Below are 27,320 nucleotides of genomic sequence, written 5' to 3'. Positions count from 1 at the left end.
CCTCTTCCTGACCCCCGGCACTGTTCTGTGTCAGACGCTGACTCACCGAAATAAACCATGACAAAAACGACTGTACAGAGAGGCTTTATTTGATTCTGGAAGAAGAAGCCTCTGGTTACAGATGGAAATGATCACTACGTCATATGGAATGTTACAATTAAAGTGGCTGGATGAATCACAGCACCAAGAGGAATTTGGAGATGTAACATAAATATTGCATCTGAACTTTTATATATCTATATATATATATATATGAACTGGAATCGTCGAAACATACGCTATTTAACAGTAACTGGGTTAATATTTTATTGTTCTTGTCATTTGTACATCTAAAACAAAATGTTGTTTTGCCAGCAGGTGGCGCTCTTTTGTGTGAACCGCCACACAGTGCTACATGGAAAAAAAATGAACAACTGTAGCCACTTTTGGTCTCGATTTACGGATGCTTCCAGCACTTCTTGACACTCATCTGATGAGAAACGCACACCAAAATAGCTGGGCTCTGTGTGCGAACAACAGCACTGGACCACCAGGAACTAACCCCCGTCTAAAAAGGGATCATGGAACACGAGGACAAAGACTCAACAGATCCTCTCTCAAACTGGAGTCATTGGTCACTTAAAAACGCTTCTAGTGTAGCAGCCCGTTTCCACGACGATTGCACACCAGTCAAACTGGACCGTACTCGTAAAGCAAAAACTATCATGAGAGGTAGGATGAGTTTCCGTCAGTTATTGGTCCGTCTCACAGTCGAGGTAAACCGCCGTCTCCTTTGCTCCGCCACGCGCCTCCTGCCAATGTGAGGGTGGGAGATGTGTTGACCCTGGTCTGGTTGTCTGACACGTGGCCCGTCTCCTCAGGCGTCCTCACACTCCAGGAAGTGGGTCCTCTGGAGAACTTTCACGTGCCGCTCGTAGATTTTGAGCGCGGGGCCCAGTCGGATGGACAGTCCGGTGAGCACGTCGCTGCGCTGCATTAGGAGGAGGGACTTTCCGTCGATCTCCTGCGGGGGAGGGAAGACGGTCGTGATCGACACTTATCTTCCAGGCGAGTAACTTAATCAACAACATCATAATCTAGCGTGCCGACTAATCCCGTCTTGTTCCTGAAAGTCACATGACCCTTGGAAATCCTGGCAATGTCAGTACTCAGTCTAGCTCCAAAACAAGCAGTACCCGATGAATATTCACATTCGCTTCTGTGATAAGGTTGCTGACCAGAAAACGCTGACTCATCGTATTCCATTTTGTGAATTACCAAGCAAGACACCTTCACTGCTAGTTTCTGACTAAGTCACATCAAAATAGTATTTTTTACTTTCCATTTCTAGTGCAGTTATAGTCGCATTTTTTCCCTAAAAACTGTCCTTGTCCAGACAACGTGCTAGCTCTGCTTGTGAACAGCTGCCAATGCTAAGAACGTGCTTAATTTAAAAACTCTCAACCATTGAGTCGTAACTGCTCATGTGTAATTATTATATGATTATTATTTCATTATTATATATTACAGTGGTACCTCGATTTTCGAACGTCCCAGACTTCGAACAAATTGGAGTTCAAGCGAAAATTTTGAGATTTTTTTGCTTTGGATTTCGAACGAAAATCCAGGACTGGAAGGGCCCCGAAAAAAGCAGGAAAAACCATAACGTGCGCAGACCGATCAGCTGACCCACGAGGCGCTTTGTTATTGTGTATAACGCAGCCTCTGTATGCAGACGTGTCCCGTTAGCTACATTTACTGGCTGTTTTTTCTTCATATTGAGGTGTAAAACCTTTCCTGTCTCCACACTGGACCGTGGTAGAGTGTCACAGGGGAGGTGCTCGCTCTCCACACTCCAGGGTTTGATGTCCTGTTGTGGGCTGGAGCTGGGACAGGGATGAGGCGAGTCTGGGACAGAGCCTGACTTGGTTTATGACTTTGTCACAGCCAAACTGCACAGAAGCGCACATTCAGAGCTGGACACGCACCGGGCACCTCTTCACTTCTGGAGAGACATCACTCACTCGGCAACCCCTCCCACATGCAGCGGCCACACACATAGAGGAACAGCGCACCTGCAGCAGACACTCTACATTCACTCCTACAAAAGCCTAGTTTAAGGCTCGGAACGCATTATTTCTTTTTCCATTCATTGTAATGGGAAAAATAGATTCAGATTTCGAACAATTCACTTCTCGAGCGGTCCTCTTGCACGGATTGTGGTCGAGAACCGAGGTACCACTGTATTATTAATATTTATTTAGACCAATAGTTAGCATTAATAGTGAGTTTTGGATTCTAAATAACAATAATTTTAAGAGGCATTTATTAACAGATAATGCACTTGCTTCAATATTTGTGTGTGGAGTGTGGATGTGTCACCAATAAATAAAAATAATCCTTCAGAAACCGAGCGACGCTCGGGCGTATCTCCACCGCCCCCTGCGGCGGCTCACAGCCCTGCACCAACCTGTGTCCTGAAGGCCACAGCCTGCTCCGGAAAGCCTGCAGCGGAGAAGTAACTGGCCACATCTGCTACACTCCACTGCAACAAGTTCTGACTCATCTTCTCCTGCTTCACACAGCTGAAGGGAAGAAGGAAGTAAAAAATAACATGACCCAAATAGATCTTTTTCTTCAGCTGGCAATAGTCATTTTGGACTCATCATCTTGATCCAACACTTACACGTCTTTGTTCTTGTCACCGTTCATGAGAGTTTCTGCAGCCGGTGTGAGGGACGGCACCGTCTTCTGCAATGTCCCTGGAAACCAAACATATTTCCATCACAAACGGTCCTCCTTTCAAGATATTCTTAACGTCACCATGTATTTCATGGCATGCAAATAATCTAATTAGAGCTCCACCTGGAGGTCACGACTACACTTGACCACATTACACAAGTATTTGGGGCTGCTGTGCTGCACGTCTATTCAGACAATAGCAGAGCAAGATTCACTTCAAGTTTTGTTCATGATCAACCGGTTTGACGCAACACTAATTTGCCATTTGCAAGACGAGTCTCATCTAAGACGAGACATAATCTGAATAGAGCAGCTGCCACATGACTTGAGATACGATGTCGGAAATGACTCGACGCAAAATTGTTTATTTATAAAGTGTTTTTATGAGATATGTTCCTCTGGTTATGGAGTGCCAAAAGGGCAAGTAAAGGGAGGGGGGTACTGAGCTTTTTTTTCGGAGCTCTGCAAAGAACAAACCTCTGCTTTCCCAGGAGGCTGCTCACTTTTTAGAAAGTATTAAATCCAACAATATGATGCTAATACGAAGTAGTCATGAAACAAAAGTTCTGGATTGTTACATCATGATCTGAAACAACTGGAGACGCGTTTTCATTATTAAGTTTAAAGGTTCTGTAGTCCAATAAGTTATTTACATTTTATTTTGAAGCTATACCATTCACACTTAGTTCATTTACATGTTTCAAGAAATTTTTGCATTAAAAAAAAATACAATTTTGTCTACCAATGCTTTCTACACGATTACAATTTATTTATGTTCCAGAAGCCTGAGATTGGATGCCATTCACCACTTCACAAACAATGAAAGGTGAATTCCTCTTGGAGTCACGAGACCATGGAATGACAACAAGCTGCCACATATATAAAGAAAATACTTCATACACTAGGAAGTAAACAAAAACAGTCTGACAAAAGCAGTAAACGTTTTTCTTTCTTCGCAGCTGGGGTTCATTCCAGCTGCAGTATAATCACTACCTTCATCTAGAAAGTTATGTTTTTGTTGATGTTTGTACACAAAATACCTTAAAAAAACAGGCTTACAGGACAGGGAACATTAAATGTGCCACCGAGTTGCTGAACTCTACTGCCACCTGCTGTCCCGCCTGGCTCATTTGAATCTAACTTTCAATGATATTTCAAATGCCAAATATAGGCATCACTCTAGAGATGGGCCGAGCAGCGATGGATAGACTTTTGACAACAAACCTGACACAAAATTAGGTCAAGAAGAAGGGCGAAGCTTTCTCAGATTTTCCATTCGCCTTCAAGTGCCTTCGACTTTTCAGGCGTAAATTATAAGTCTGAATAAAGACACACAACCATTTGTTTGTCTAAGACACTATCTTAAAAGAACCTATGGACTTTGGAAATGATATAAGCCTAGAGTAGCGTCTCATTTGTCCGGAGATAGAGGTGGGCGATATGATGCCATTAAATCATGACAATTAGAAGGTTTTGAGGAGCAACCAGTCTGAGGAGATCACATGGATTCACTGACATTCTTTCTCTCCACTCTACTGTAGAGCTCCAGATGCTCTGATCTGTCCGTCAGTCAAAGCAGCGCTGCTGTGGTGCGCGGCGCTCCTCTTCCTACACACTCACAGCCAAGAAGCCGCTCACATGCGCAACTTCCAGCTGTTTTTAAAGCTGATGCGCCTCTAACTTGACCATAAACATGGAGGGAGGGAGGGATCCTTGTTGAACCTGCGACGCCAAGGACTGTCTGCACCGCAGAGCTAACAGAGCTATCGGCCAACGTGACGTCTCACTTCAAAACTTTTGCGTAGTGGTTTAAAAGTTAGCGAAAAACTAAATGCACAACAAAATAAATGTGCTCCAAAGTGTGAAGAGAGAAAGAATAATTGTTTTTATGAAGCAAGTACAGGCAAAGAATGTTAAGGATTTATCTGGAAACTCAAAACTACTAATAAAATCTTGCAAAAAAGAAGTGACAAAATCAAAACAGTTATTTAAAGTAAGTAAGCAAATAAATAAATCATGATGTATTTTTGCCATATTGCCCACCCTTTTCTGGACACATTTTTAATACAATTTCTGCAATTTGTTTCTGCAAATATCCTGCTACAATAACAACCGAGTGTCAGTAGCTACAGTTTTTCACAAATGACAATATTCTACAGGACTTTAAGCACAAGTGCACTTTGGCCGAGGTTCCTTTAGTGGTGAGTTTCTAGAATTTTTTCAATGAACCAAGGGTGCCGTGGCTAGAAAAAGAGAAAAACAAGGGCCGACGGAATCAGGATACATATTCAGGTGGCTGAGACGATCTGCTGGAAGCAGTGTTTGAAAAACCACATCAACACAATCATTAACGTCCTTATAGTGCTCCTTCATTTTTCAAGGCTCGGTTTACCTTGTCCAACAATTGCCTTCCCTGCTCATGTCTTCTGGGGGTTCCTACACTACGAGCTTGACTAATCATCAGACTGCATGACAGCCATCAGGATGAATGGAAACAAATCTCAGCTCCGGCTCTCAACACGGGCTTCAACTAAATCATATCCAGGTGAACAAGTGACAGGCGGGGTTTTTCTGCTGTGTCAGATGAGTCACTAGCTCGGGGGTCTGGTGGCGATGTAGCAGTAAGTAATCTGTCACCAGCACGTCACATCTCTAAACATCAAGACAGTTAGGTTTTTCCTGCAGCTAGCTGCGCTCGGCCGAGGACGGGGCTGATCACGGAGACAGCCATCACACCTCAAAACATTGTTTTTAAACCTGACTAAGTCTGAGTAGAATAAGAGGCTCTGCGCAAGACTAGTGATTCGCAACTGTGTCACTGAGTTTTAGGGCCCCAGATAAAATGGCGAATGTTTTTCTGATGCTGATTTTTCTTTCCAAATATTTTTGGTTAGTTATTGCAAACTGCTTTCCCCTCCATGATATACATTGATATCCCACCACAGTTTCTTTTCAAGTAATCTCACATCCCGAAGCTACTTACCGTTGTCGGATGCGAGCGGCTGAGCAGGTGGTCGTCCGTCCGACGCGGCGTCAGTGGTCCTCTCCTGTTGGCAAAAGGTGGAGCGTCACACGAGGGAGAAGGTCCGCCTGCACTCAGAGCGGAGTCCCACTCACCAGTCGTGCAGCGTAGTCTGGTACGAGCTGGTCAGAGAGCGGGCCTCCATCTTCCGCTTTGGCCCCATCTTCTTTCTTCACGCCGTCTTTTAAGGTGCTGGAGGTGATGGTCACGGAGCTGAGCGCTGCTTTCACGGCGACTGTGGCGCACACATATCGACACGTCACTTCAGTGGTGAGACCTTGTCATGTTTACTTAAAGTTCATCATCAAACAAGAGCTGGTCGAATTAAACTGGCACTCTCTGTACCTTTGTCTCGCTGCATTCCTGGGTGCTGTCGCTCCACTGGGCAGGCGGCAGAACCATAAGCCCAGTCATTGTGTGTGAGGGCCCGGGGGCTGGAAGGGGGCAAGGAGCTGGGCCGCGCACCAGCCCTTTGGAGAGAGACGCAGTCCAGTGCCAAGCCAGGGACGCAGGCGGGGTCGGGGCCAAGCGGCGTGGCGGAGGGAGAATTCGGGGCGGACGCAGCTCTCGCTGAGACGCTTTGCGTCAGGGGATCTGCGGTGGTGCGCACAGGAGAGGGTCCATCCTGACTCTCATCCCCTCCCTCTTCGTCTGCGTTACTATCTGTGTCCATCGCCACGGAATTGTCAGCCTGCAGGACAAAACTCATCAATGACAACGTCCGGATCATATCCACAAAACACACATTCACTTTTCAGTCGTGCAGCAGAGAGATGATGACACACAGGACTCTTCCAAAATCTTCAGACACGGCAACCACTGCTCACAATGAAAATGCTTTGATGATTTTCAAAGCAACACTATGCTTGAATAAACCAGTGTCCAATAACCTCCAATGTGATTTTCTGTGATCAATCGGGACAATAAACTTGTATTTGTATTCATTTTCGGGGTGACACCGCTCACATGTATCATCAAGCCGTCTCGTTTTTATTTAATTTATCCATGAGGAAACTATTATATCTTGCTTTTATCATGAAATGTTTTCTGAATATTTTGTTTCCTTGCCGATTCATTTCCCTACTTGGCTGCTGTGATGAGGAAATTCACCATCAGTCAGACTGATAACAAAAGACTACGCTTCGGTTTCGACGTGTTAACATCTGTTGACATTATACAAGCAAACTGTCACTTCGGCATTCTTTGTGTGAAATGCGTCTTGTTCACCCGGCGCTCGAAGGTTACTGGCGTTGACAGTCGACGACTGCAGGATGTTGGAAATGTGTGGCATTTTTGAAAAGCAATAAATCACGATGTGAGGTCGATTTCATTATCTCAGTCTGCAGTTTATATTTCGCTCAACGGTTATTTTAATCATTTAGATAGACCGGTTCACGCCAGCAGCGATTAAGACTGCAGAAACTGTGTCTTCAATCGTGTTTTAGTGCCACGACGTTCCATAATATCACACACAGGTAGGGTGCAGGGGTATTCCCGAAGATGGGAATTTGATTCCTGACACTTGATGTTGTGGAAGGGGAGGATGGTACTTAAAGATAGATAACGTGGCACTTACAGTATCACAATATATTGTATCGTCACGCACACATTGGGATACGTATCGTATCGCCAAATTCGCGTCAGTACACAGCCCTAACATTTAGTGAGATGTGACTCTCAATATCACCACTCCCTCACTGTGAATCCAGTAGGACTCCGCCCCTTTATGATATGAGCATAAAGGACATAACATTGGCAGAAATTCTCCGTCCTCCAGTCGCGATATATTTAACCTCCTCACCGACCACCGCCTCATACAACACTGCCTCCATTTCCTCTTCTGTGCAATATCTTTTGCGCCACGTTTGTGTTGGAGTTTGTCGTGATAAACTTTTGACTCTGGGCTGCTCCCCCTGGTGGATCTATTGGTGAACAGCAATACCAAGGTAAAGAACGAACGAAAGCATGTGACAGTAGTATAACTGGAAATGGAGAGATACAATTTTGTATTTAAAGGGAACATATATGGGCCTTAAGGAATACCATGAAGGATGTACTCTGGTTTGGTGTTCCCCCGAAACCTACTGCCTCTGCCCCCCTATGGTGGCCTTGTATTAAGGATCCAAAAACGATCTGAGGTACCGACTTCGCCCAGGGAGAACCCTGCATTCTGACTTTATTTGGTCGTCATCAGTTGTATTGAGTCAAACATGAATCACCAAAAACAAGAGCCATGCTGAAGGCAAGCTGGCCGCCAACAACTCAACTCATTACAAGAGTCCTCCTCCATCTTGTTTCTTTCTTTGGTGATGAATTTCGTTCCTCTGTTGCTGAAAATAGTTTTTAGTTCTTAGCGGCGTCTCCTTCTACTTGACTTGAGTGAGCGCTCCTTCAGACTGGTCAGGCGAATGCATCACATCGCGCTACACCAATGATGGTTGGAAATGAGTGTATCACCATCAACCCAAGTTACGCAATCGAGGCTTTTAGGCTGCTTCAGGACACTGTACTTCACTTGGTATGCAGTGGAAAGTAGAGGGGGAGGGGCGTCCATCACTGCAAGTTCACTACCAAGGGCTGTTGGATTTTACGTAGTGTCACTTTAAACACTGCTGATCAGCTCAACAAAGAGGGACCTGTACATCATACAGATCTGTGTTCATGGTTCACAGCGGGGGTCAGAGTGGGCTCACATGAGTCGCAACCCCGATAGGCGGTGTGTGGAGCTCCACTCCTTTCCCAAGCCCACAGTGTGTGAATGAACTAGTTCCAACATAATTCTTACCGAGGGCTGTGGAGGGGGAGGGTCGTGGACGCAGCAGCTCTGAGGGAAAATGCCTCCACTGCGTGTCCGAGTGCGCTTCTCACTGCGCCGCACACAACTTTCACCGACACACACGCCCGATCACGCAGCATCGCCGAGGAAACCCACCCCATCTGCACATCAGTCAGAACGCAACCCACGAGGGGGTGCACGGCGCAGACACAAACCGCCCCCCTCCCCGTTTTTGTTTCGCTCAAATTTGCTCCAAAGTGCGCATGCAGTTGTGGATCCGCGGCGAGGACCTCGCCATTGTGTCTGATCTCCACCTCGAGCGAACAATAACGGAGAACAACAGGGCGCAGCGGCGGGTCACCTCCGTCCACTTTTGCGTCAACGTGGAATAAAGCGACGGGACACGTCACGCGCTCACAGCGCGGTATTTCGCCGACAACAAACAGGCATCGATAATCTTCCCCCCACCGTGATGAAATCTGCGTGTTTCGGTGTCGACGCACGCCTTCAAGAGAACAAAGTCAATTTGATCTCAGCTTAACCCAAATCGGACGGCGCATCCGCCTACCAGGACTCCGGCCCAACTGTTTTTGCGGCCGCTCGCCTCAGTCCGCTCCCCCTCGCACTTTCCTAAAATCGCACGGACACGGACAAGTGATGTCATGCGGGATGAGGCCACAACAGGCTACACCAGGAGACGTGACCGGGCGCGTGTCCGACAATGGATCCAGCCGCGTCTGCGACCGTGCATCACCGGAGAGAAGACAAATGTTTTTGATTACAACTACTTTTGCGCCGCTAACAATCGACGCTGTTGAGGTCGGCCGCCGTGGAAGAGGGGGGCTGACGTACTGTCGCGCGCTGGGGGTCAGATGGACGGTTCCACCCGCAAAACAAACATCTAACAACCCCTCAATTCGCCGACGTCCCCCATCGGACTCGCGGTGTTCCAGACTTTTTTTTTTCTTTCCCCACTCCCATCTCGCATGGTTTGACACTTCCGCTGCTGAAAATAAAGCCCTGGAATACGAAACGTCTTGGTGTTTGTTTTACTCTGAAAGGCACCCGGCCTCACTTCCGGTGGAGGCCCGCTCCTTCAGAACGCTTGACGCCCCCCCTCCCCTTCGCTTAAACGCCGAGTTTGGGTTCAGAAAAGCGCTTTCTGCAGCTGATAATGGAGGCGACGGAAGAGACGTTGCAACTTTCCCGTCACTCACCAATCGGCCTTAGTCGGGTGCGAAAAGGCGCAGCGTCAAAACCACACCGTTTACTTCGAGTAGACGCGCACCTTTTCTTCGTCTCCCACCTCTGTAGCGCTCAACCGCCGCTCCCCGTCTGCGGCAGTTTCGGGTGCACTTGCGAATCACCACTCCCCACGGTGAAAAAACGCGGCTTCAACCCCCCACACCTGTTCACCGAGTGGGCCGTGATGAACCGAGCCGCATACCTCCAGGTCCTCCTCGTCTGGGTCCGGCGGACCGAGCGCGCTGTCGCCGTTGCTCAGGTCAGAATGACTGGCGTCTTCCATCGCGCTCCTCCTCGCCGCCGTCGCAAACGTTGCATCGTCCTTTTTCCTGCTCCTCCGCTGAACCTTGGCGGCGTTCCGGTACGAAATGGAGCCCTTGTAGTTAACTTTAAGCACCGTCTGTTCCTGGATGAGTTTCTCCAGTTCTGCGGAGGTTTTGTCGTATTCGAACCCGTGGCGTCTCCGGACCATTCGGCAAATTCTCTCCAAGTCCGGCCGGGCTTTCCGCGACCGCAGCGAGTCGATAGTGTCCAGGATCCACTCGCGGAACTTTAACTCCGACATTTTCCCTTTGTGCTCGCGAGGCTCGGTGCGTCAGCCGTGTGCGTTCCACTCACGTTGTTTTCGTGAGCGGCGGTCCGGTCCGAACACTAGTGAGAAGCGGAAACCTCGCTGTTCTCCTTGCACGCGCCTGCTTGTGCGCTTAAGGTGGAGCGGGCGAGTTCGAGGCAAAAGTTTCACCCGGGCTGCTTTTAAGGTGGAATCTCGTCGTCCTGCGCGAGGACGAGGGCGCGCGCGCCATGTGGCGACGAGCTACGCAAGGCAACACAGGGTTAAGAACACGCGCAAACAGTTAAAATTCCGCATTGAAACTAAACTTTCGCTCCATTAAAACAACACGCAGTGATTATTTATGTGGCGATGGCAACCGCACAACGAATCAAACACGACCATCCTTTCATTTCGGCCACCTTTGTTACGTTAATTCACATTTAAATCACCATAGAGATGCGCCAACAGACTTCAAATAGTCGCCTACATTTACCACCACGTCAAAACAAGTCGACCTTAACCGTGGTATAAGATCATTTTCTCTCTTTATATGTAAATTCTTAACACGTATTTACTCGGCGAAACTTTGATAGACACCTTTCCATAATAGCAGCCATTTTGTATTACCTTGATATAGTATGGGCAGCTGCCTCCCGCATAAAAAAACACTTCTTTCATGGGTGACCTCATATGAAATTCCCTGCAAATAAAAATGAATTTAACATATGAAAAACAAAAATGAAGACGAAAATGACAATGTGTATTCCGGTCCATGATAGCAGGGTACATTAAAAACGAGCAGGTTCAAATTCATGGCCTCCATTTTGTTTCAAGACCCTAAAACCCACAACATAGTGGAATGGACATTGACCCCCACCTGCATCCTTCGAATCTCCATCTTGAAGTGAAGCCCAGACGTGTTAGTCTTAACAAGTAAAACTTTATTGGAATGATACATTTTGCAAAATATTACTTTATGTATATATATTTTTCAACATAATCATTGTGTTCTAAGGGTTCCTGTCAAGTTCTCCAGAGGGTTTAAGACTGTAAAGGCAAGGATATACAATATTGTTTCCCAGGAGGTACAGCTCACTACACAATCACTGTACCTAGGTCTTCAGAAGGTTACTGTTCTGCTGTCAAATTGGAACTTCCCCCCCAAATATTTTTTTGAAAAGACAATTAGAAAATATGCACGCTGATGTAAAAAGTCTAAATGTGAGGACTTTGTGACAATAGAAGGCAAAACACAAAGCAGATAGAAAAAGAGATGGACGAGAGGAGGTTGTAAAACGAAAATACAAGCATTGTAACGGCCTCTATGTGGTGTTTGCCTTCTAACTCTGGTCGGAACGAAAACAATATCACATGTGCTCTATTCAAACATCGACAGTGTCTTTCAAATAATTAGCTCAAGGTTGTTTGGTGGACGATGTTCCGATAAAAATATTTAACTCTCAAACGCGCCCAAGTCCAGTGGGATGTCTTGCTGCAACATGCAAGAAAACAAAACAAAACAAAAAAAAAACAAAGCTCACCAGATAAACATATCTAATAAAAATACACATCATAATTCCAAAGAGCATCAAAACCTCTCCGTCAGACAATCCAGAACATTCAAAACACAAATGTATCCAGCGTTTTGATCTACATGATGAGAGACTGAAACCATTTAGAAAACATTCGTAAAATGTTACAAGACGTCGAGTGATGTACATCAAAACGGTTCACAGACACATTTGGAGGGGCAGGGGCGCGGGGGGAGTGACGACAAGGGTCTGTGGGAGGCAGAGGAGGGGTGGGCGTCCTTCATGAAAACCTAACGTTCAGTCAACAAACCGACCGTAATTGGCTGCGATTGTCTTGCGTCGAAAGAAATCAACTTTGCGAAGAGAGAAGGGACGTGTTTGTCGGAAACACCCGAACCTCTAAATTCCGATGGAGTGGAGGTTGAATGTGAGCCAGATAATATGAGACATGACCAATTGAAAATGAATGTCTTGCAGCGATAAATCCACGCACACGTTTGTGTAGCTGCTACGTCTTCAAACACGGACCTGCAACATTGCTGTTCTGGAGGAGATGTAAGCACAACTCACCGCCTTGTGAAGTTGAAGATGGGTGCCATCGTGTGTATTAATATACAAGTATAAACCAAACACTAGTCCGGAGTGTGAGCACTGAAGAGTACACAAGCACGGTTGGACATTACAAAAAGATCACCGACTTAAAAATCTCTACGCTAGCTGAGAAAAAAAACCAAAGTGATCCAAAGATGATGTCGACTGCCATACAACATCTATCCAGTCAAAGAGCTCACTGTAGGCAGCAAGTGCAACGACGACCTAAAAATCACGCGACACTGAGCAGACAAAGGCAGGTGCAGTATTTCAAGCTTCAAACTGACGCTGGCACGAGCCAAGGCTCTGCACCAGTTTTCAAACCGTTGTGATAGGCACATCTGTTGGACTTGGTATTGCTTGGACAGATCGAGGATGGAGAGAAGATGGAAGGGGTGAGGAAAGGGTTGGGGGTGGGAGGGGGCGGACAATGGGAGGCGGACACGACCAGTCGCTCTCGGGCTCGAGCTCGTCCCCTCTGTACCTCAACAAAAACGAATCCTGCAAAGACTGAAAACATCACACCATCAGAAAGATACTAGCTGAACGGCCCGCGGCTTGGCCTCTTCTCCTCCAGCCCTTGCCACAAACACGGGAGGGTGAGAGGAAAAAAAAATGGTAACAGTAGAGAAACAATCAGAAAAAAAGGCAACACTGCTGGTTCTGTTGGAGCTTTCCTCACTTTGCCTTGACTAGTGGGGGTTTACAATGTTGTCAAAAATAAGCGAGTTAGCAGTCCACCCTGGTGCTTTCTTCCTTCAGATCCCCGTGAGCTTCCTAAATCCCCGTCTCGCAGCTACTTGTGGTCACAATCTAGAACTCTGCAAACTCCTTTGCGCATTTCTCTGTGAAGGAGACTCGGATTTCTTCTTCCTCGTAGTCATCGAAGTTGCTCGTGTCGCCGGGGCCCTTGCACTTGGGAATAAAAGGAGCTTCGACCTGGAAGGAGACAGAAGAAGTTCCAGGTTTTTCTTTGTCTAAACCACGAAGGTGTACTTTGATCTTTATTTAATGTGTAAGAAACGATCGTCGACACCTCACCTTCCTCTGGTAGATGGCGATCCAGTCCGTGGTGGCGAACCACTTGTGACCCTTGATATCGTTGACTCCGTTCCTGAGGTTACCGAAGCGCTTGGTCAGGTCCACCTGCAGCAGGTTTCTCAACAAGTCCTTCAGGTCAGAACTGAAGTGGGAGGGGAAGCGAACCTGCCGAGAAGTCGAAGGGCGGTTAAAATAGGGGACGACACAAATACAGTTGCTACGACGACGACGACAAAAAAAGAGGGATTTAATTGGTTCGACTGCCATCTGTCTCGTTCCGACACGTTCCTGTTTCAGTCAAGCACCACAAGCTGTCGCTAGCAAATGACAGACATACCTTCCCTGATACAATCTTCTCATAAATCTGAATGGGCTGGTCGGCAAAGAACGGCGGGTAACCCGCCGCCATTTCATAAATCAGCACCCCCAGAGCCCACCAGTCCACGGCTTTATTGTAACCCTGGAAAAAAAAAAACATACAAATTTAATGAGACGTTTCAGCTCACTGATTCCTTTGAACACATTTCTAAATCTTTTTCTCCTGTGCAAAGTCGCCAACACATACATTCACTGCACCTCGGTACCTCAGAAACCTTTTAACTTCTAATATCAGACACATGCTTAAGTCTATTTAAACAAAACAAGACGTCAGATTTCTGTGACTGACCTTACTGAGGATGATCTCCGGCGCCAGGTACTCCGGGGTGCCACAGAGTGTCCAGGTTCGACCCTTCACTCTTTTCGCAAATCCAAAATCTGTGACCTAAAAGACAGAGAAACATGAGCGCCCCCCACTCCACCAAAAAATAAAAAATAGCCCAATCGGAGGAGGGCCCCGTCCTTGCCTGTATGTAACCCTGCTGGTCGATGAGCAGATTCTCTGGCTTCAGATCTCTGTAGATGAGATCCAGCGAGTGAAGGTATTCAAAGGTGAGTACAATCTGGGCGGCGTAGAAGCGGGCGTGCGGCTCACTGTGGACGACAGCCATCATCAACACACTGCAAAGTCGCTCCAAACAAGCGCTAGACGTACCTGAATCGACCGATTCTCCTCAAGTGTGAGAACATCTCTCCTCCGGGAACATACTCCATGATCATGTACAGATTAGTGTTGTCCTGTTAAGAGGGCAATAATGAATAATAACTCATTCCCCTCCCAGAAAACCAGCACAAACACACCTTAAATGAGTGCTCCAGTCGCACCAGGAAGGGAAAGCTAACCGCCTGCAGGATACGTTTCTCGTTCAGTGTGTGTTCTATCTGTTTCAGCTTCACCACCTGCCAACCAACCATAAAGACATTCCTGAATGACCAGCAAAAAAATAAAGAAAAAAAGTATGAAAAGGGCTTAACATCATGTGCCAAAAATATATTTGAGGAAGGATCCATCCCTTGCAAGAGGTTGCCAGCATCATGTATGCTGGACAGATTAGCGTTAAACCCAGGACAAACTACTCATGTTACAAGGCCTTCAAACACAAACATGGCCTCCACATGCCTGGAATCATCTAGAATAAACAAGTGTTTCAGGTTATAATTGTTCGGGTTTTTAAAAAATGGCTCCCCGGGAATGATCAAGAAAAAACAACATCAAAATGGGGAATCTTAATGAAACGGATGGATGGATACTCAAACCGAACTAACGTCCCACCTTCTGTTTGTCGAGTATTTTCATGGCAAAGTGCTGGCCGGACTCTTTGTGTTTCACCAGCATCACTCTGCCAAAAGAACCAGTTCCTAAAGTCTTCAGGCGGTCGAAGTGGTCCAACGCCGCAGTTTGCTAAAAGACAAGAACAAAAGTGGTGAATTAAACACCGCTCTAAAATGCAGGGTCGTAAATATTAACAGAGAAAAAATATCTCCAGCTTTATTGGACTGGACGAGGGTTTCGTGGATTTATGCGCCACCAGAGGGCGCACTGTCCCTCAAAAATAAATCAAAGCCTATTTGGAGAAGGGTGGGGCTTGATTCTTCATAATGAGCAAATAAAAGATTTATTATGTGACTTCAAGCCAAAATCGTGTGTAACCAAGAGGGATTGAGTGAAGCTCTCACCTGTGCAGGATTCTCCCATTTCTTTAGAAAATCTTCTTTGGCTTTGGCAAGAAATTCTTTCACTGCAGTGAGAAAGACACAACTGTTATCACCTGCGTAACTTGAGAAAAGAAAAGAAAAACCTGACTTGAAAAGTAAATTAAATGAGGACAGATATTCAAGTGGGTCTACGGCAGCCACAGGAGTTAATCGTGGGTGTGGGAAACCATGTTGAGGTCTTCACAGGGAAGAACATGAGGGAATAAACTATTGAGAGCCACCATGTAAACAAGATGTCAAGCCCTCAGCCGATTCTAAGAAGTGACATGAACATGCTGGGGATTCAAGACAAGCATGTAAACGATTGATCCCTTCTCTTCTGCTTAGCTTGGGTCACGGTGGCAGCACCCTTAGACAAGAGGCCTAGCTTCCACCTAATCCAAATTATGGTCACTTGGCACTGGACATGTTTGTTACTTTTTAATAGGCTTCAACCAGTTTTTTGAATACAAACATCCTATTATGTCTACGGTCACTTGTGACAAGCCCATTGGGTCGCATACATTCATGTTCATTTTCTGGCTCTTATCTTTATTGGGTGTTTCTGTGTGGACAGATAAAGTGTCCTTCCTCATTCTGCCTGACATTGTGGACCAGTTAGGCAGCACTTGGTGCCCCTCAGCACGTTTTTTTAAAAGGAGTCGAGACAGTATTATATTGTGTTTTTCAGTGGTATGTAGCAATTTAAAAAAATGTCTTTTTAAAGAAAGATACATGGAAAAAGACAGTTTGTACTGTGTTAAATAACACCATTTAAGTCTGACTTAAAGATCTCCACATGAGCCCTCCAACCCACATAAGCAAGACTCAAATATTGTTTATGAACACACAGTAACCAGACGAAATCCTAATCGAGCTAATGTGATTTCCGGCTAATTCCCAGAAGATTAGCAGCAGCAGCAACAATAGTACTACAGACAGCTATCTAGAATGGCAAAGATCAAGGTTCGCGCAATCGTGTCAACATGTTGCGTCCTTGCGGAGGGCAACAAAGTAGAGAGGTCCACATTTTCAGTGAGAGTTGCTTCACCTCCCGGCAGACAGAGCGGCATAGTTTATCACAACAGCACGGAGGAACTAATCGTGAACGTCACATCAATGGAGCGGCAGAGTGGCAGAAATTCTTACCATCTGGAATCACTATTGGTACCTCGGCTGCTGCTGCAGCATCTGCCGAGCGAGACTCACTGGAGCGCGAGGATGACTCCCTCTTCGCTGCATGCCTGCGGGAGCTCTTCCTGTCACACATTAGCCCAGCAGAGTCTCCCCCTGTTCGTCCTCGGACTCTTCCTCACTGACTCATGACCTCTCCTTTCCTTCCACTCCTTGTCACCAAGACGTCTATCCCTCACTTTTTCGGGGATCGGAAAAGCAGCTGCCAAATCAATCAGGAGCCGAACACGGCGGGATGAGAGAGAATGTCAGTCTGTAGTAGCACAGTCATCAATTGGACCCTCTGCTTGGTTTGTATCAATATTTATTCTGTTCCCTGTGCTGCTCCCTCTCGTGTCCAACACACACACGCACACACAGAGGATACATATTGATCTAAACAGAGCAGAACGTCAGGGGAGGGGCATCAAACATCGGTTGGTATATTTATCCAGCCCAGAGAGGAAGTTCCATTGAAAAGTAGGTCTAAGTGAAGCCCCTTGCAACAAACTATATTTAGTTGTGTGCAACTGAAAACCTCCACTTACAGGGCAAAACAAAGGCTGACAGGTAATTCTTCCCAGGAACCTAATGAACACAAACCCTATCACAGAAATCCAACTTCCTCACATAAAGACAGACTGAAGTCCAGGCAGTGGTACAGCTGAATTGATCTCCCAAAAAAAATCAATCTTAGATTTGTCCCCCGGGCCTTGATGGCCCACTCTGACGCAGGAACATGGGGTTTATATTAGAACGGGCTGACCGACATTCGAAAGAGCCGCTCGCCAATCAGGTCTCAGTCTAGACCAGCAGGACCTGTCCCAAAATCCCCAAGACCGCCATGAAGACATTGTCACAAGAAACAACACGCGAATACAGAAGAGGATCCAGGTGAGGTCCCAGAGAGATTTGATCCTCAACTGAAGTAGATTATCTTTCTAGAGATTTAGAATTTTGGGGATATGTCATTTATAAAGCTGATCATTTTGTACTTAACGTTAAATATAAAAAATACCTTTTATATTGGCACCATACGGAAAACAGAAAAAAATAGGTTAAAAAAAATCCATACAAGGTTGCTGAAAAGAACAGAAAAGATTGAATGGGAATCACAGGTATCGGGATACTACATCTTGTGTGGCACTGATCTTGTTGCCATAATGTCACAGATTCTGTTCTGTCAGTTTTATTATGGGGTAAAATTGAGGACATAGTGCAGGAAAAAGAGAGAACAGAGCTTGTTGGCTAATGATAGGGGCCAAAGATGTTGTGTAAATATTTCCCACTGTTGTCGTGAAGTGGCTTTTGTTTTGCGGGAGAATGTAAATCAACAGTTCAGCCTTTACAATACAACACTACAGGGAACCCTGGACTAACATGACCGCCGTTTGCTTTAGGGAGTTGTGACATATTTGAGAGTCACATTACAATAAACATCCGACTTACAACCGGGATCGGTTCCGACCAGTCGGAAGTCAGATTGGACGTAAATTGAATGCCATTCAAAAAAGCCGACAAGGGTTATCGGTACTACTGTAGTGGTAGATCGCCGTGTGAGAGTGAGATGCTGGGATACTGTGCTGACGTAGCTGTTGTACGTGTTGCCAGGGTGCTACGTGCTGCAGTGCCAGACATTGAATAAAAAAAAAAAAAAAAGCATTTGAGATGGCCGTGGTCGTAGGTACGGGTGGACGTTAGTCGGATGTTGCTTGTACTGTGTTTTCCCCTAGTATAGGTCTCTCTGCCACCAGGAAAATCTCAGCAATGGGTTGATGGGGTTTCATGACACAGTGCCATGATTTTCAGAGGCCAGCAGATGGCACTGTCTGCTGTATAATGCTTGGATTTAATGTGCGTAAAACCTCACGTCACTTCGAAACTAACAGTGCCGTCTAGTGGACTCTGAAATCAACCCTGCAACACCATTTCATGATTCCTTATGCACCCATCACAAGCATACAGGGTAAAAATCCCAGCATGAGGGGCCGCCAACACTGCTACAGCTCCTGGCCCTGTATTGCTTTAAAACTAGATTGTGATTTTGTGTTAAGGTTTCTTCCAACACCAAGCCGAATTGATGATATAGTTGGACAAGGAAACCTCTAGTCTGAAAGAAGGTGATCAAACAGACACCAGATAAATTCAGCTCTTGCGAAACATTAGATCGTAGGTTCGCCTGAACGAGGGCAGTAGTGTACTTGTTGCCATAGCCATCAGTCAATTGTGTTGACCTTGGGAGTCCACAGTAGTAAAATCTGAGTTCAGGAGTGATGGAGATTTCTACAGTTCTCACTAAATTGGAGCATCAATATTACTTTAACTTGCCATTTTTAGTAGAGGCAGGGTCCACAGTCCTCTGATCCTCAAATGGCAGCTAATAAAAAAAGAGTTCCTATTCTTGAATTATGTCCAGGTTTTTCTTAACTTCAGTCACTGAATATTACAATTAGATGAACAACTGTTGTGGATGTCCAAAATATCCAGGAGCAAATACAGTTGAAATAAAGATTAGTGGAGAGACTCGCGTCAAAAGCGTTCAATGGTAGTGAATGAGGAAGGGAAGTCGAAAACAAAGGCAGTAAAACAAACTCACTTTCACACATTAGATGGTTAGTAGTTTCATTATTTGCGAATAAACTCTCACAGGGGCAACAGAAAAATGGTAGTTGTTTGAACAAGATTGAGGCAGACAGGACACAACATGGACCACAGCACCAACCCTCAGCTATCCTCCTCTCCAGTTCCAAAATGAAAACTCACTGCTGCAGCAAGTCTCTAGCTCCTCCTCTGGTGGATCGTTGGAGTCTCCCAAACAGGGCCCGGCTCGATGAAATAGCCTCCCTGCCAGTCTGTGAATCACAGACATCACACACAGGCGGACAGGGAAGCCTGTGGTTCAACACTGCTCTGTGTCCTCAAGTGCCACCAGAAGGCAAATCCTTGTTCTCGCCCAAGTGGACAAAAGCGTCACCCTGCCTGACTAATAGAAAGCTTCAGCGAAGGAGCTGATCATGGGCTGGACCTTCCTTGAAACTAGACTTCCTGTCGTTCGTCCGCCCCACTTCTTCCTGTTCGCCGAGACTTTATTATCCTCCACTTCTCCTGAATATAACTGGACAAAACGATCAATACTGAATACCTCAACAGCTCTCATGACTAAAGAAACCTGAGTAAAGTAAAACCTCAGTCTATACTCAGCTATGCAATGCTTCTGACTGACTGAATGTGAACTCTGGAACTTTAGTCTGCACAAATCTCTGGGGAAAAGGGAGGGTCCAAAACAATCGGCTTGCAAAAATGTGCAACAAGCCTCTCTCCACAAATGACCTTTTCTGCACCTTAGGATACATTAAATACTTTCAAAGGTCCAGACTTTATTAAATAACTGCGCTAACAACTATAGTTCATGAGCCGGTTAAGGATTGGGTTACCGTTACAGAGGCTGCTTTCACAGCTACTCTCGACCAGCCGCGAGAAGCTGGTGCTCATTTCACAGCTACCTGTTCAGTCTTAACATAGTGCAGTGTTATTTATGGAGTTGTGGACAAAGATATTACACTTTGTTCGACCCCAGGCTTTTGTCAAGTGAACCCAATTCTTGGAAATAAAAAGATTATCATAGCTCCACGGCAGTGACATAACAGCAGCTAAATGATTGTGAATTATAATAACAAAGATTATGCGTGCTGCATAATAAAACAAAAGATAGTGAGGGGAATATTTATTTTAATGCAGTGGAGTTCTGCAGCGGGAACAAAAAATGATTTTGCAGATTAGAATGAGTGAGACAGTAATTTTGGAATACTATGTGTATAACAAAAGAAGCCAACCACACAAAGTGATATGATATTCTGGAGATTTGTGTGGTTGTTATGGCTTTCAGCAAGGCCAAGTTGGCAAACATCAATGCCTTGGAACCAAATTGAGAGTTTTCTGTGCTCATCTTCTTCAACTCTGCAGGAATTCTGAGATGCAGTCTGATCAAATTATTCTTGGGATTAGAACCCCTAGCAGAATAGTTCACACAGTAAACACACCTTAGACTATCATGCTACAACACTTCAAGATCATTTCTTGACCAACATCACCCTTCAACATACGGCATCTATACAGCAAGCATACTAAACTGACACACAAATGAATTGTTGTGGATATGCAGGTTTAATACGACGATTTATGATGGGTTGGAGACAACAGTTGATATTTCGTCTTTATAAATAAAAGGAAATGTCGACTCGCATGGCAATACTCCTTTGTGATGTGATCTAGTGCCTCATTTAGAGACAGGCTTTAAGCTAGGATTTTAAGACAGGACGTCCCAATAACCATCAACGAGGGTGGGAAGACGGGTGGATGACATGCCAGCCTTTAACTCCCGTCAACAGCATAAGACAGCCCATCAATAACTATGCTGCGTCAACCAATCAAATGTGAGTGTAGGGACTCACAAGATTTGGATAACTGCGAGATTTCGCCCGAAATCAAATGTAGCACTGCAAAGCCGCAAGTCCATGAAGACATGAGGAACAGTGATTTCCGATCTACTCAAGTAAGTCATGGCACAAAGATTGAGGTACAATACATGCACCAATGATTGGAAATTTAGGGCATCGTGCTGAAAAAACAGGGTGTTCAATTTCTCGTTTTTAAGTTCATGGCATCCCCAGGACGCCCCTCTAGCTACCAGCCAGCTTAGAGGACACCACTCTGAGTCTCCACTGGACGACACCTCTAAAATGACAGAGGGAAACCTGACTCCTATGTCAGCACCAGCAGCTAGTGTTCACAATGAAACAGTCAAACGCCGACATTTAAGGACTCAAAAAGTTTAGCATCGGCAATAAAACATAGAATTAATTCAGATAAAAACCATAAAACACTCCTCCACTCCTTTAACAGACACAAACACACAGCAGCCTTGTTGCGGCTCATCACATGATGTTCAAGCGACTTCTCAACTCCAAGTTTCTGCCCTGAGAGGATCACCCTGCACGCATCATATGACCCGTCCTGGTGGCTCTTTCCTTCTCTAATAACAAACCGCTCTGTGCAGGTCAAAAGACCCTATAACATTCTTTGGATATGAATTTCTTGGAAGAAGTGAAGTCCCAACTTTTGAGAGCAGGAAAATCATTTTTCTATTATAGGTAGAATAGTAAAATAAGTGCCATGGACAGTAAAAGCTTTGATGGTTCTGAACCTCTGAAAACACCTCGAGGCAGACACATCACAAGCTTTACCACAGAAGAAGTGGAGAAAGTGAAAACATGACTTATTTTAGGCAAGAAGAGCGTAATGATGCTTTTGTTTACAACTAGTTTAGGATCAGAACATACCCTTCGTAGAATGCATTTCAAGTTAATAATATTCAGCAGGAACTAGAGAAGGGAACTGCTGGGAAAGGGGGTCAATCTTCACAGAAATTATGGGTTGAAAGAGAAACCCTTGAATATAAGATGGACTCAAGTTGGATTTTCATTCATCTGATCCATCGATCAGTGGGGACCCAATACAGCTTTGTCCAGTTGTGGTGTGATAATAACAAACCATAACACAATATGGTTGACCATTGGGCCTTTATGTAACACCAGGCACAAAAGGTATTGCAGATTTGATGGCGTTCAAACTTAACAACTGTGAATGGGGATGTTGTGAACTTCAGATGAATTATTTCACATGCATGTGGTCCATTTACTCACCGCTCTCCATCTCATTGCCCTTCTTGGCGGTGGGCGTGTTGCCCATGGTGGCAGGCTGATTCGGGTTCCGTAGGCTTTGGATCTTCCAATACAAGTCGTCGAGATGTGCTACCTTTCCCTGTCAGTTAACTTCTAGCCAACATTATTAACGAATGGGCCCTAATGTTTCTCCTGGTGTTCAATTTCTGGATCAGTTCTGGAAACTCGACTCGGCAGCTAACGCTTTTGTAGCTTAGTCGAGCAATGGGTGTTCGCTTGCTAACGTTACACGATCTTCCGAGCAAATTCGGATAAACGCAATGCAAATGATTCTGCCGAATGCTCTTGGCTTCTAAGGGCGGGTTGGTGTGTCCCGAAGCACCAGCTGTAGCATATGTTCCAAGCCGCCTTCGGCCTGTCAAACCTGTATGCTAAATCGTTAGCCGTTAGCACATCCCGTAGCCGTACTAACTGTATGGACAAGGCCTGCTCTGGAAAGCCCTGAATAAAAAACACGTCCGGGATACTCGTAGATCCTGCGACGGTTGTCTTAGGTAGTCAAATGCCCATCTACTTCGACGCCATGCGCGAAGACAGACGGTTTCCTCGGAGCGAAGATTCCACAGATCAACAGAGCCTTTCCATTAATCTTCAGACCGCAAGGGAAACTCCAGTCAACCATCCAGCAGATCCCGCCTTCGCTCGCATGTGGTTGGCTACCAGGAAAAATACCTACGCGACGGACGTCACAACTTCATGTCCGATTGGCTGACGGCTACTGTAGTCTAGCTATGATTGGTCAAATAAAGACGACAGTCCCGCCCATTAGGATGTACATGTCAATTTGATAGCCCTTTTCACCAAAATTCTAATTCACTCATAAAAGCTTCTGACAAGATTACAAAATGAACCTCACCAGAAAAAGCACAGCTATGCCTCTGAAATGTTTTAGCTTGAAAAGGGCCTTCACCGCCACTGTCGCGCAACCGATCTGTGATGGGGTGTGACGTTAACGCAGGCTATTTTTAGTCCCATTAGGTGAAGTTATATTGAGGCTCACACAATGTTTTTCTGGAGTTGACACTCCCTTTCGTGAATAAGGGAGGGGCTAAAAATATGAAAATAAACATCCCACACACATTATTTATGAACAAACTGTGCATTTATTCTGATAAGAGGTACAAGCATGTATTTATTAATAACAAAAGAGAACTCATGCGTACGGTCAAAGAAATGTACCGTACAAACTGTAAAAGAAACCAATCAAAGGTATCAAATTCCATACGTTTTGCCTCTAGCATCAGTGCCGGAAGGTTTATTGAGGAACAACTCCACTAAGACAGACAAAAAAAAGGAAACATGAACCCTTTCATGCCATTACATATATTAATCAGCAAAGGGGCACCATGCCCTCACCTTTCGAACAAATGCCCACTCACTCCAAAAGTGGAAGTCTGTTTGGAGAATAAGCCTCAGGGTCGGTATATAGCAAACAAGTACATCCACACCAGAAAGTTCTCAGGCATTTTCCAAAAATAAAATGTGGTCGTACACCTTTACTGCTCAAACACTCTCTATAATTGGTCCATAGAGTTCTCTGGAAGTAAACCCATGGGTTTGCCTGCAAGGCAAGACGCTGGGATGGAGTTGGACGTGGGATCCATGTTCTCAGAGTCCTCCATTCGCTCTGCACATCCTTCCCAGTTTATGTGGAATCTAGTAACCCGAGGATTTGAGGCCAGGATATTTCTCTGGAGCTGAAAAAAAAAACCCATTTGAAATCATCAGCAACATCTAAGTATTATTATTTCATATACATGAGGTATGAAAGCTCAAGTCTTACAATGAGGCCTAATGGAATGCACTATTTTGGTTTGTTTTGCGTCATACTGACCTGCGTGTAATCTGGCTTGATGGGAGGATTTTCTCGAAGTTCTGGTTCTGTGTACTCGTTGTTTACATAGTAACCGATACGAATGAATTCTTGGCCTCGATAAGTGCAGGTGATAAGAACCACAGTTACACCGACAGCATCACTTTCAGGGATCAGACCAGTGTTCGGAGCATCCGCCTGCGGAAAATAGCACAGATACACTTCAGGACGCTGAGAGGACCGTGAGACTGAGAAATACATTAGAGCTGTACCTGAAAAACAAACATGTGCCGCCCAGCAGGCACTGGACCAACTAGAACGGAGTCAAGGACTTGGTCATATTCTTCACTTTCTGCTGAGCCCACATAAATGATCTTCCACTCCAGGTCTGGAAAAATACAAGACATAAAACTTGTTTAAACCAAAAACATTTTAAGAAAAAAATGTGGGGAAAATCAATGTAGACAGAATACGCACACATCTCTCCCAAAACTTCTGTAGAAAAATAACATCTTTGCCAAGGAGGTTAATGAGTATTTAAGTTTCATATTTCAATTTTGTTTTGTATTATTTGAATATTTTTGCCCCATTCTTACTCAACTGGAATGAAAATAAATAGAGCTTTTATTTGCTCTGACTTTGAATCAGAACAATTTGAAGCAACATGTCAAACAATAAAAGCTTGGTGTTTGTTACCCTTCAAGTTCCGGAATTTAAAATAGCACAAATGAGCACTGAGAACTCAAGAAAAATTCCATAATCAAAGATATAATGCACAGAGTGTGACATGTGAAGTTTTGGTACTATGTGTACAGTGTTCTAGTACAATACATCTGAATTACTGTAGGTTTGAGGACAATAACAATTATGATGGTGCATTTATATAGCTAGTTGTGAAGATAGTTTTCATATACAACTTGCAATGATGCGAGGTATCTGAGGTACACAAACCAAAACACAAAATTTGTCTCGATTGCTCTGCAAAAATGAGCTGCATTTATTTAAGCTCACCATTCTCTTGCAGTTTGTTCCTCAACTCTGACTTGTAGAATTGTAAGAAAAAGAAATGATGCGGGCACTGAGTTTAGGAAGGGTGTTGTGCAACTCCAAGACAAGTTGAGGCTTTGAAGAAGGATGTCGCCAGGTGTCAGAATCGAATGTAAAAGGAAGAACACGTGATGTGTATTTACATAAAAACGAAGGGTCATAGTTGCCGTGGTTGTCGAAATGTGTATTAGCTCAGATTGCGTTAGCTCTTTTTTTTGGTTGTAACTTATGTATAACGTAGCTGCGAGACATGTTTTGGGTCTTTTTTGGAGTATGTTTTATTGTCAGTGACGAAACGTCCTCTTCTCCGAGACTGGTGTGGTTACCTTGAACTTACTCTGAAGGCACTTGAAGACTAAGGTCTGTTTGGAGTTGACCTACCTTCAGGGAGGTCTTCCATGCACTCAAAGGTTATTTCGAACTGGAAAGGGTTCCGGAAGGGACTCGGGTTGTCCAGGACCGCCACATTTAACACCTGGACCTTCGCCATTGTTGTTGTCTCAAAGAAGCTGTCACATATAAAGCAGCGCGGCACTTAACCAACGCCGAGCGACACTTGGACAGTCAGCGTCGACTCTACGGACACACCTGTAACACTCAGCCTGCAATTAAACGTAGACTTTACGAGTATTTTAGCGGTATTTAACAGGTAAACATCAGGTAGTGGATACGGCTCTCCCGCCGCTGGCGCGTCTACGGCAAGCGGCAAATGACAGGAGCCTGTTTTTCTTCTACAGTCAGCCACGCAGGCTAACGTCGCCCCCTACTGTACCGGAGAGCAAGTGAACACAACCCTTTGTTCTCAGCAAGCTTTTTTATTCATTATAACGCTCTTAATTCACTGCTATAACCTTTAGAAATAAATCAACATCGACCCCAATAAGAGTGAAGTACCTTATTATTGTGATGTCACCTCCTTAATGTGATTGCTTTTTATTTTTTCCTTCTCAATTTATGCTGCTGTTGTTGTGTACAAACACACAGGTGCATGCGATTGTGTGCACATACTTTATTGTGAGAATGTTTTCATTGTATGTACGTGGGACTTTAATACATCTATATTCTTGTGCGGTCACAAAGAGAAATCAACACACACCTGAGGTACATGGTTTTGATGAGCACATCATGAAGATGTTGCGCTCTTTTGTTTTGTGTTGTTTTATTTATTTGCAGTGCCAGTATCTCTGTGTGTATTTTACACTACTACACCTTGTATGTACATCTAAATGCAACCGTATGTATAATCAAACACATCAAGTCACACACCACACACAAAGATTATAATGTTATGTTATTCAAAAATAACAAAAATAAAGTGTTGTAAATTTGTGTTGTCATTATGTGAATCCATATTTCATCTATGTTTGGGTCATTGTTTTAGTCTATTACATTGCATTTGTTGGGGTTATTACAGTATGAACTAATGTTGGAGCCGGTGCACTGTACAGGACAGTGAGCTCAGATTAGTTTTGCCGCCTGCATTTTTCTCCTCTCACAGTCTGAGAAATGGAGATTAAATGAGGATTAGCGCACAGTGCAGCAGTTGGCAGTCGAATTCATCCCAGAAAGTATCCCAGGAATGTCCAGCTTGCTCAGGTGGAGAACGCGGTACCAGCTAGGGAGCGCTGTTGATCCAACGGGTTGCTAGGTGAAGACTGGAGTCAAACATTGACGGAGCGACTTACGCTGGAGGGAAAACGTCTCCTGCCGCATGAGTACTCGCTAGTTTATCAGAGGTTCCAACAAAAGCCCGATTTTGTAAAAGGAGAAGGTCTCTTGCTTGGTTTTTTTTTGCCAGGGCTGCGCACAAAGGGGGATCTGTGTGCGGCTGCAGGTAGATAAGAGCGCTCAGGTAACGCTACACCGCCCGCGGTCACGTGACCAATGGCGAGCCGAACAGTAGCTGCTTTACATTAAACACAGACCGGTATGACGGAATAGACCGGATACCGCCGAGCACTCCCACCTGCCTCAAACGCGTTTCTACTGGAC

General features: G+C 45.0%; 3 protein-coding genes across 7 annotated transcripts; all 3 read right to left on the bottom strand.

Annotated features, from left to right (window-relative positions):
• Nucleotides 1-103: 103 nt before the first annotated feature.
• samd1a (sterile alpha motif domain containing 1a) lies at nucleotides 104-11,251 on the bottom strand. 2 transcript variants are annotated; one of them, XM_053851254.1, is made up of 7 exons: nucleotides 10,945-11,251; nucleotides 6,089-6,434; nucleotides 5,839-5,978; nucleotides 5,705-5,768; nucleotides 2,666-2,741; nucleotides 2,450-2,564; nucleotides 104-1,003 (listed from the first exon to the last, which is right to left on the bottom strand). In XM_053851254.1, the coding sequence occupies exons 1-7, from the start codon at nucleotides 11,104-11,106 to the stop codon at nucleotides 857-859; spliced, it is 1,050 nt and encodes a 349-aa protein (XP_053707229.1). In that variant the 5' UTR covers nucleotides 11,107-11,251; the 3' UTR covers nucleotides 104-856. The 2 variants fall into 2 exon arrangements, with proteins under 2 accessions (XP_053707229.1, XP_053707228.1); XM_053851253.1 differs by lacking the exon at nucleotides 10,945-11,251 and adding an exon at nucleotides 9,967-10,548.
• Nucleotides 11,252-12,844: 1,593 nt separating this feature from the next.
• Nucleotides 12,845-23,108, bottom strand: prkacaa (protein kinase, cAMP-dependent, catalytic, alpha, genome duplicate a). 3 transcript variants are annotated; one of them, XM_053851257.1, is made up of 10 exons: nucleotides 22,430-23,108; nucleotides 15,537-15,598; nucleotides 15,133-15,261; nucleotides 14,661-14,759; nucleotides 14,515-14,597; nucleotides 14,327-14,453; nucleotides 14,149-14,244; nucleotides 13,819-13,941; nucleotides 13,482-13,646; nucleotides 12,845-13,379 (listed from the first exon to the last, which is right to left on the bottom strand). In XM_053851257.1, exons 1-10 carry the CDS (start codon nucleotides 22,473-22,475, stop codon nucleotides 13,254-13,256), a joined length of 1,056 nt encoding a protein of 351 aa, XP_053707232.1. In that variant the 5' UTR covers nucleotides 22,476-23,108; the 3' UTR covers nucleotides 12,845-13,253. The 3 variants fall into 3 exon arrangements, with proteins under 3 accessions (XP_053707232.1, XP_053707231.1, XP_053707230.1); XM_053851256.1 differs by lacking the exon at nucleotides 22,430-23,108 and adding an exon at nucleotides 19,491-19,914; XM_053851255.1 differs by lacking the exon at nucleotides 22,430-23,108 and adding an exon at nucleotides 16,704-17,014.
• Nucleotides 23,109-23,577: 469 nt separating this feature from the next.
• LOC128751147 (histone chaperone asf1b-B-like) lies at nucleotides 23,578-26,045 on the bottom strand. Of its 2 annotated transcripts, none has more exons than XM_053851989.1 (4): nucleotides 24,759-25,644; nucleotides 24,554-24,669; nucleotides 24,303-24,479; nucleotides 23,578-24,165 (listed from the first exon to the last, which is right to left on the bottom strand). In XM_053851989.1, exons 1-4 carry the CDS (start codon nucleotides 24,760-24,762, stop codon nucleotides 23,983-23,985), a joined length of 480 nt encoding a protein of 159 aa, XP_053707964.1. In that variant the 5' UTR covers nucleotides 24,763-25,644; the 3' UTR covers nucleotides 23,578-23,982. The 2 variants fall into 2 exon arrangements, with proteins under 2 accessions (XP_053707964.1, XP_053707963.1); XM_053851988.1 differs by lacking the exon at nucleotides 24,759-25,644 and adding an exon at nucleotides 25,710-26,045 and having other exon boundaries at nucleotides 23,579-24,165.
• Between the last annotated feature and the right edge of the window lie 1,275 nt (nucleotides 26,046-27,320).

The sequence above is a fragment of the Synchiropus splendidus genome, chromosome 19 (genome assembly GCF_027744825.2).
Source record: "Synchiropus splendidus isolate RoL2022-P1 chromosome 19, RoL_Sspl_1.0, whole genome shotgun sequence".
Lineage (NCBI taxonomy): Eukaryota > Metazoa > Chordata > Actinopteri > Syngnathiformes > Callionymidae > Synchiropus > Synchiropus splendidus.
The sequence above is the reverse complement of the archived record's forward strand: the minus strand, read 5'-3'. Positions and strand labels throughout refer to the sequence as shown.

Bases quoted from the DNA above. Each gene is read 5' to 3' on its own strand.
- prkacaa (XM_053851255.1), bottom strand. From the start codon at position 16,824: ATGTGTGACAGGAAGAGCTCCCGCAGGCATGCAGCGAAGAGGGAGTCA. The intron at 14,598-14,660 runs GTGTGTTTGTGC...CCCTCTTAACAG, and splicing joins GACTGGAGCACTCATTTAAG to GACAACACTAATCTGTACAT. The intron at 13,942-14,148 runs GTCAGTCACAGA...TTTTTTTTCCAG, and splicing joins CGGAGATCATCCTCAGTAAG to GGTTACAATAAAGCCGTGGA.
- samd1a (XM_053851253.1), bottom strand. From the start codon at position 10,329: ATGTCGGAGTTAAAGTTCCGCGAGTGGATCCTGGACACTATCGACTCG. The intron at 6,435-9,966 runs GTATGCGGCTCG...TTTGTCCTGCAG, and splicing joins CAGACGAGGAGGACCTGGAG to GCTGACAATTCCGTGGCGAT. The intron at 1,004-2,449 runs GTTGGTGCAGGG...CCTCCCCCGCAG, and splicing joins CTGTGGCCTTCAGGACACAG to GAGATCGACGGAAAGTCCCT.
- LOC128751147 (XM_053851988.1), bottom strand. From the start codon at position 25,818: ATGGCGAAGGTCCAGGTGTTAAATGTGGCGGTCCTGGACAACCCGAGT. The intron at 24,670-25,709 runs GTAGGTCAACTC...GTATTTTTCCAG, and splicing joins CATGGAAGACCTCCCTGAAG to ACCTGGAGTGGAAGATCATT. The intron at 24,480-24,553 runs GTACAGCTCTAA...TATTTTCCGCAG, and splicing joins GGCACATGTTTGTTTTTCAG to GCGGATGCTCCGAACACTGG.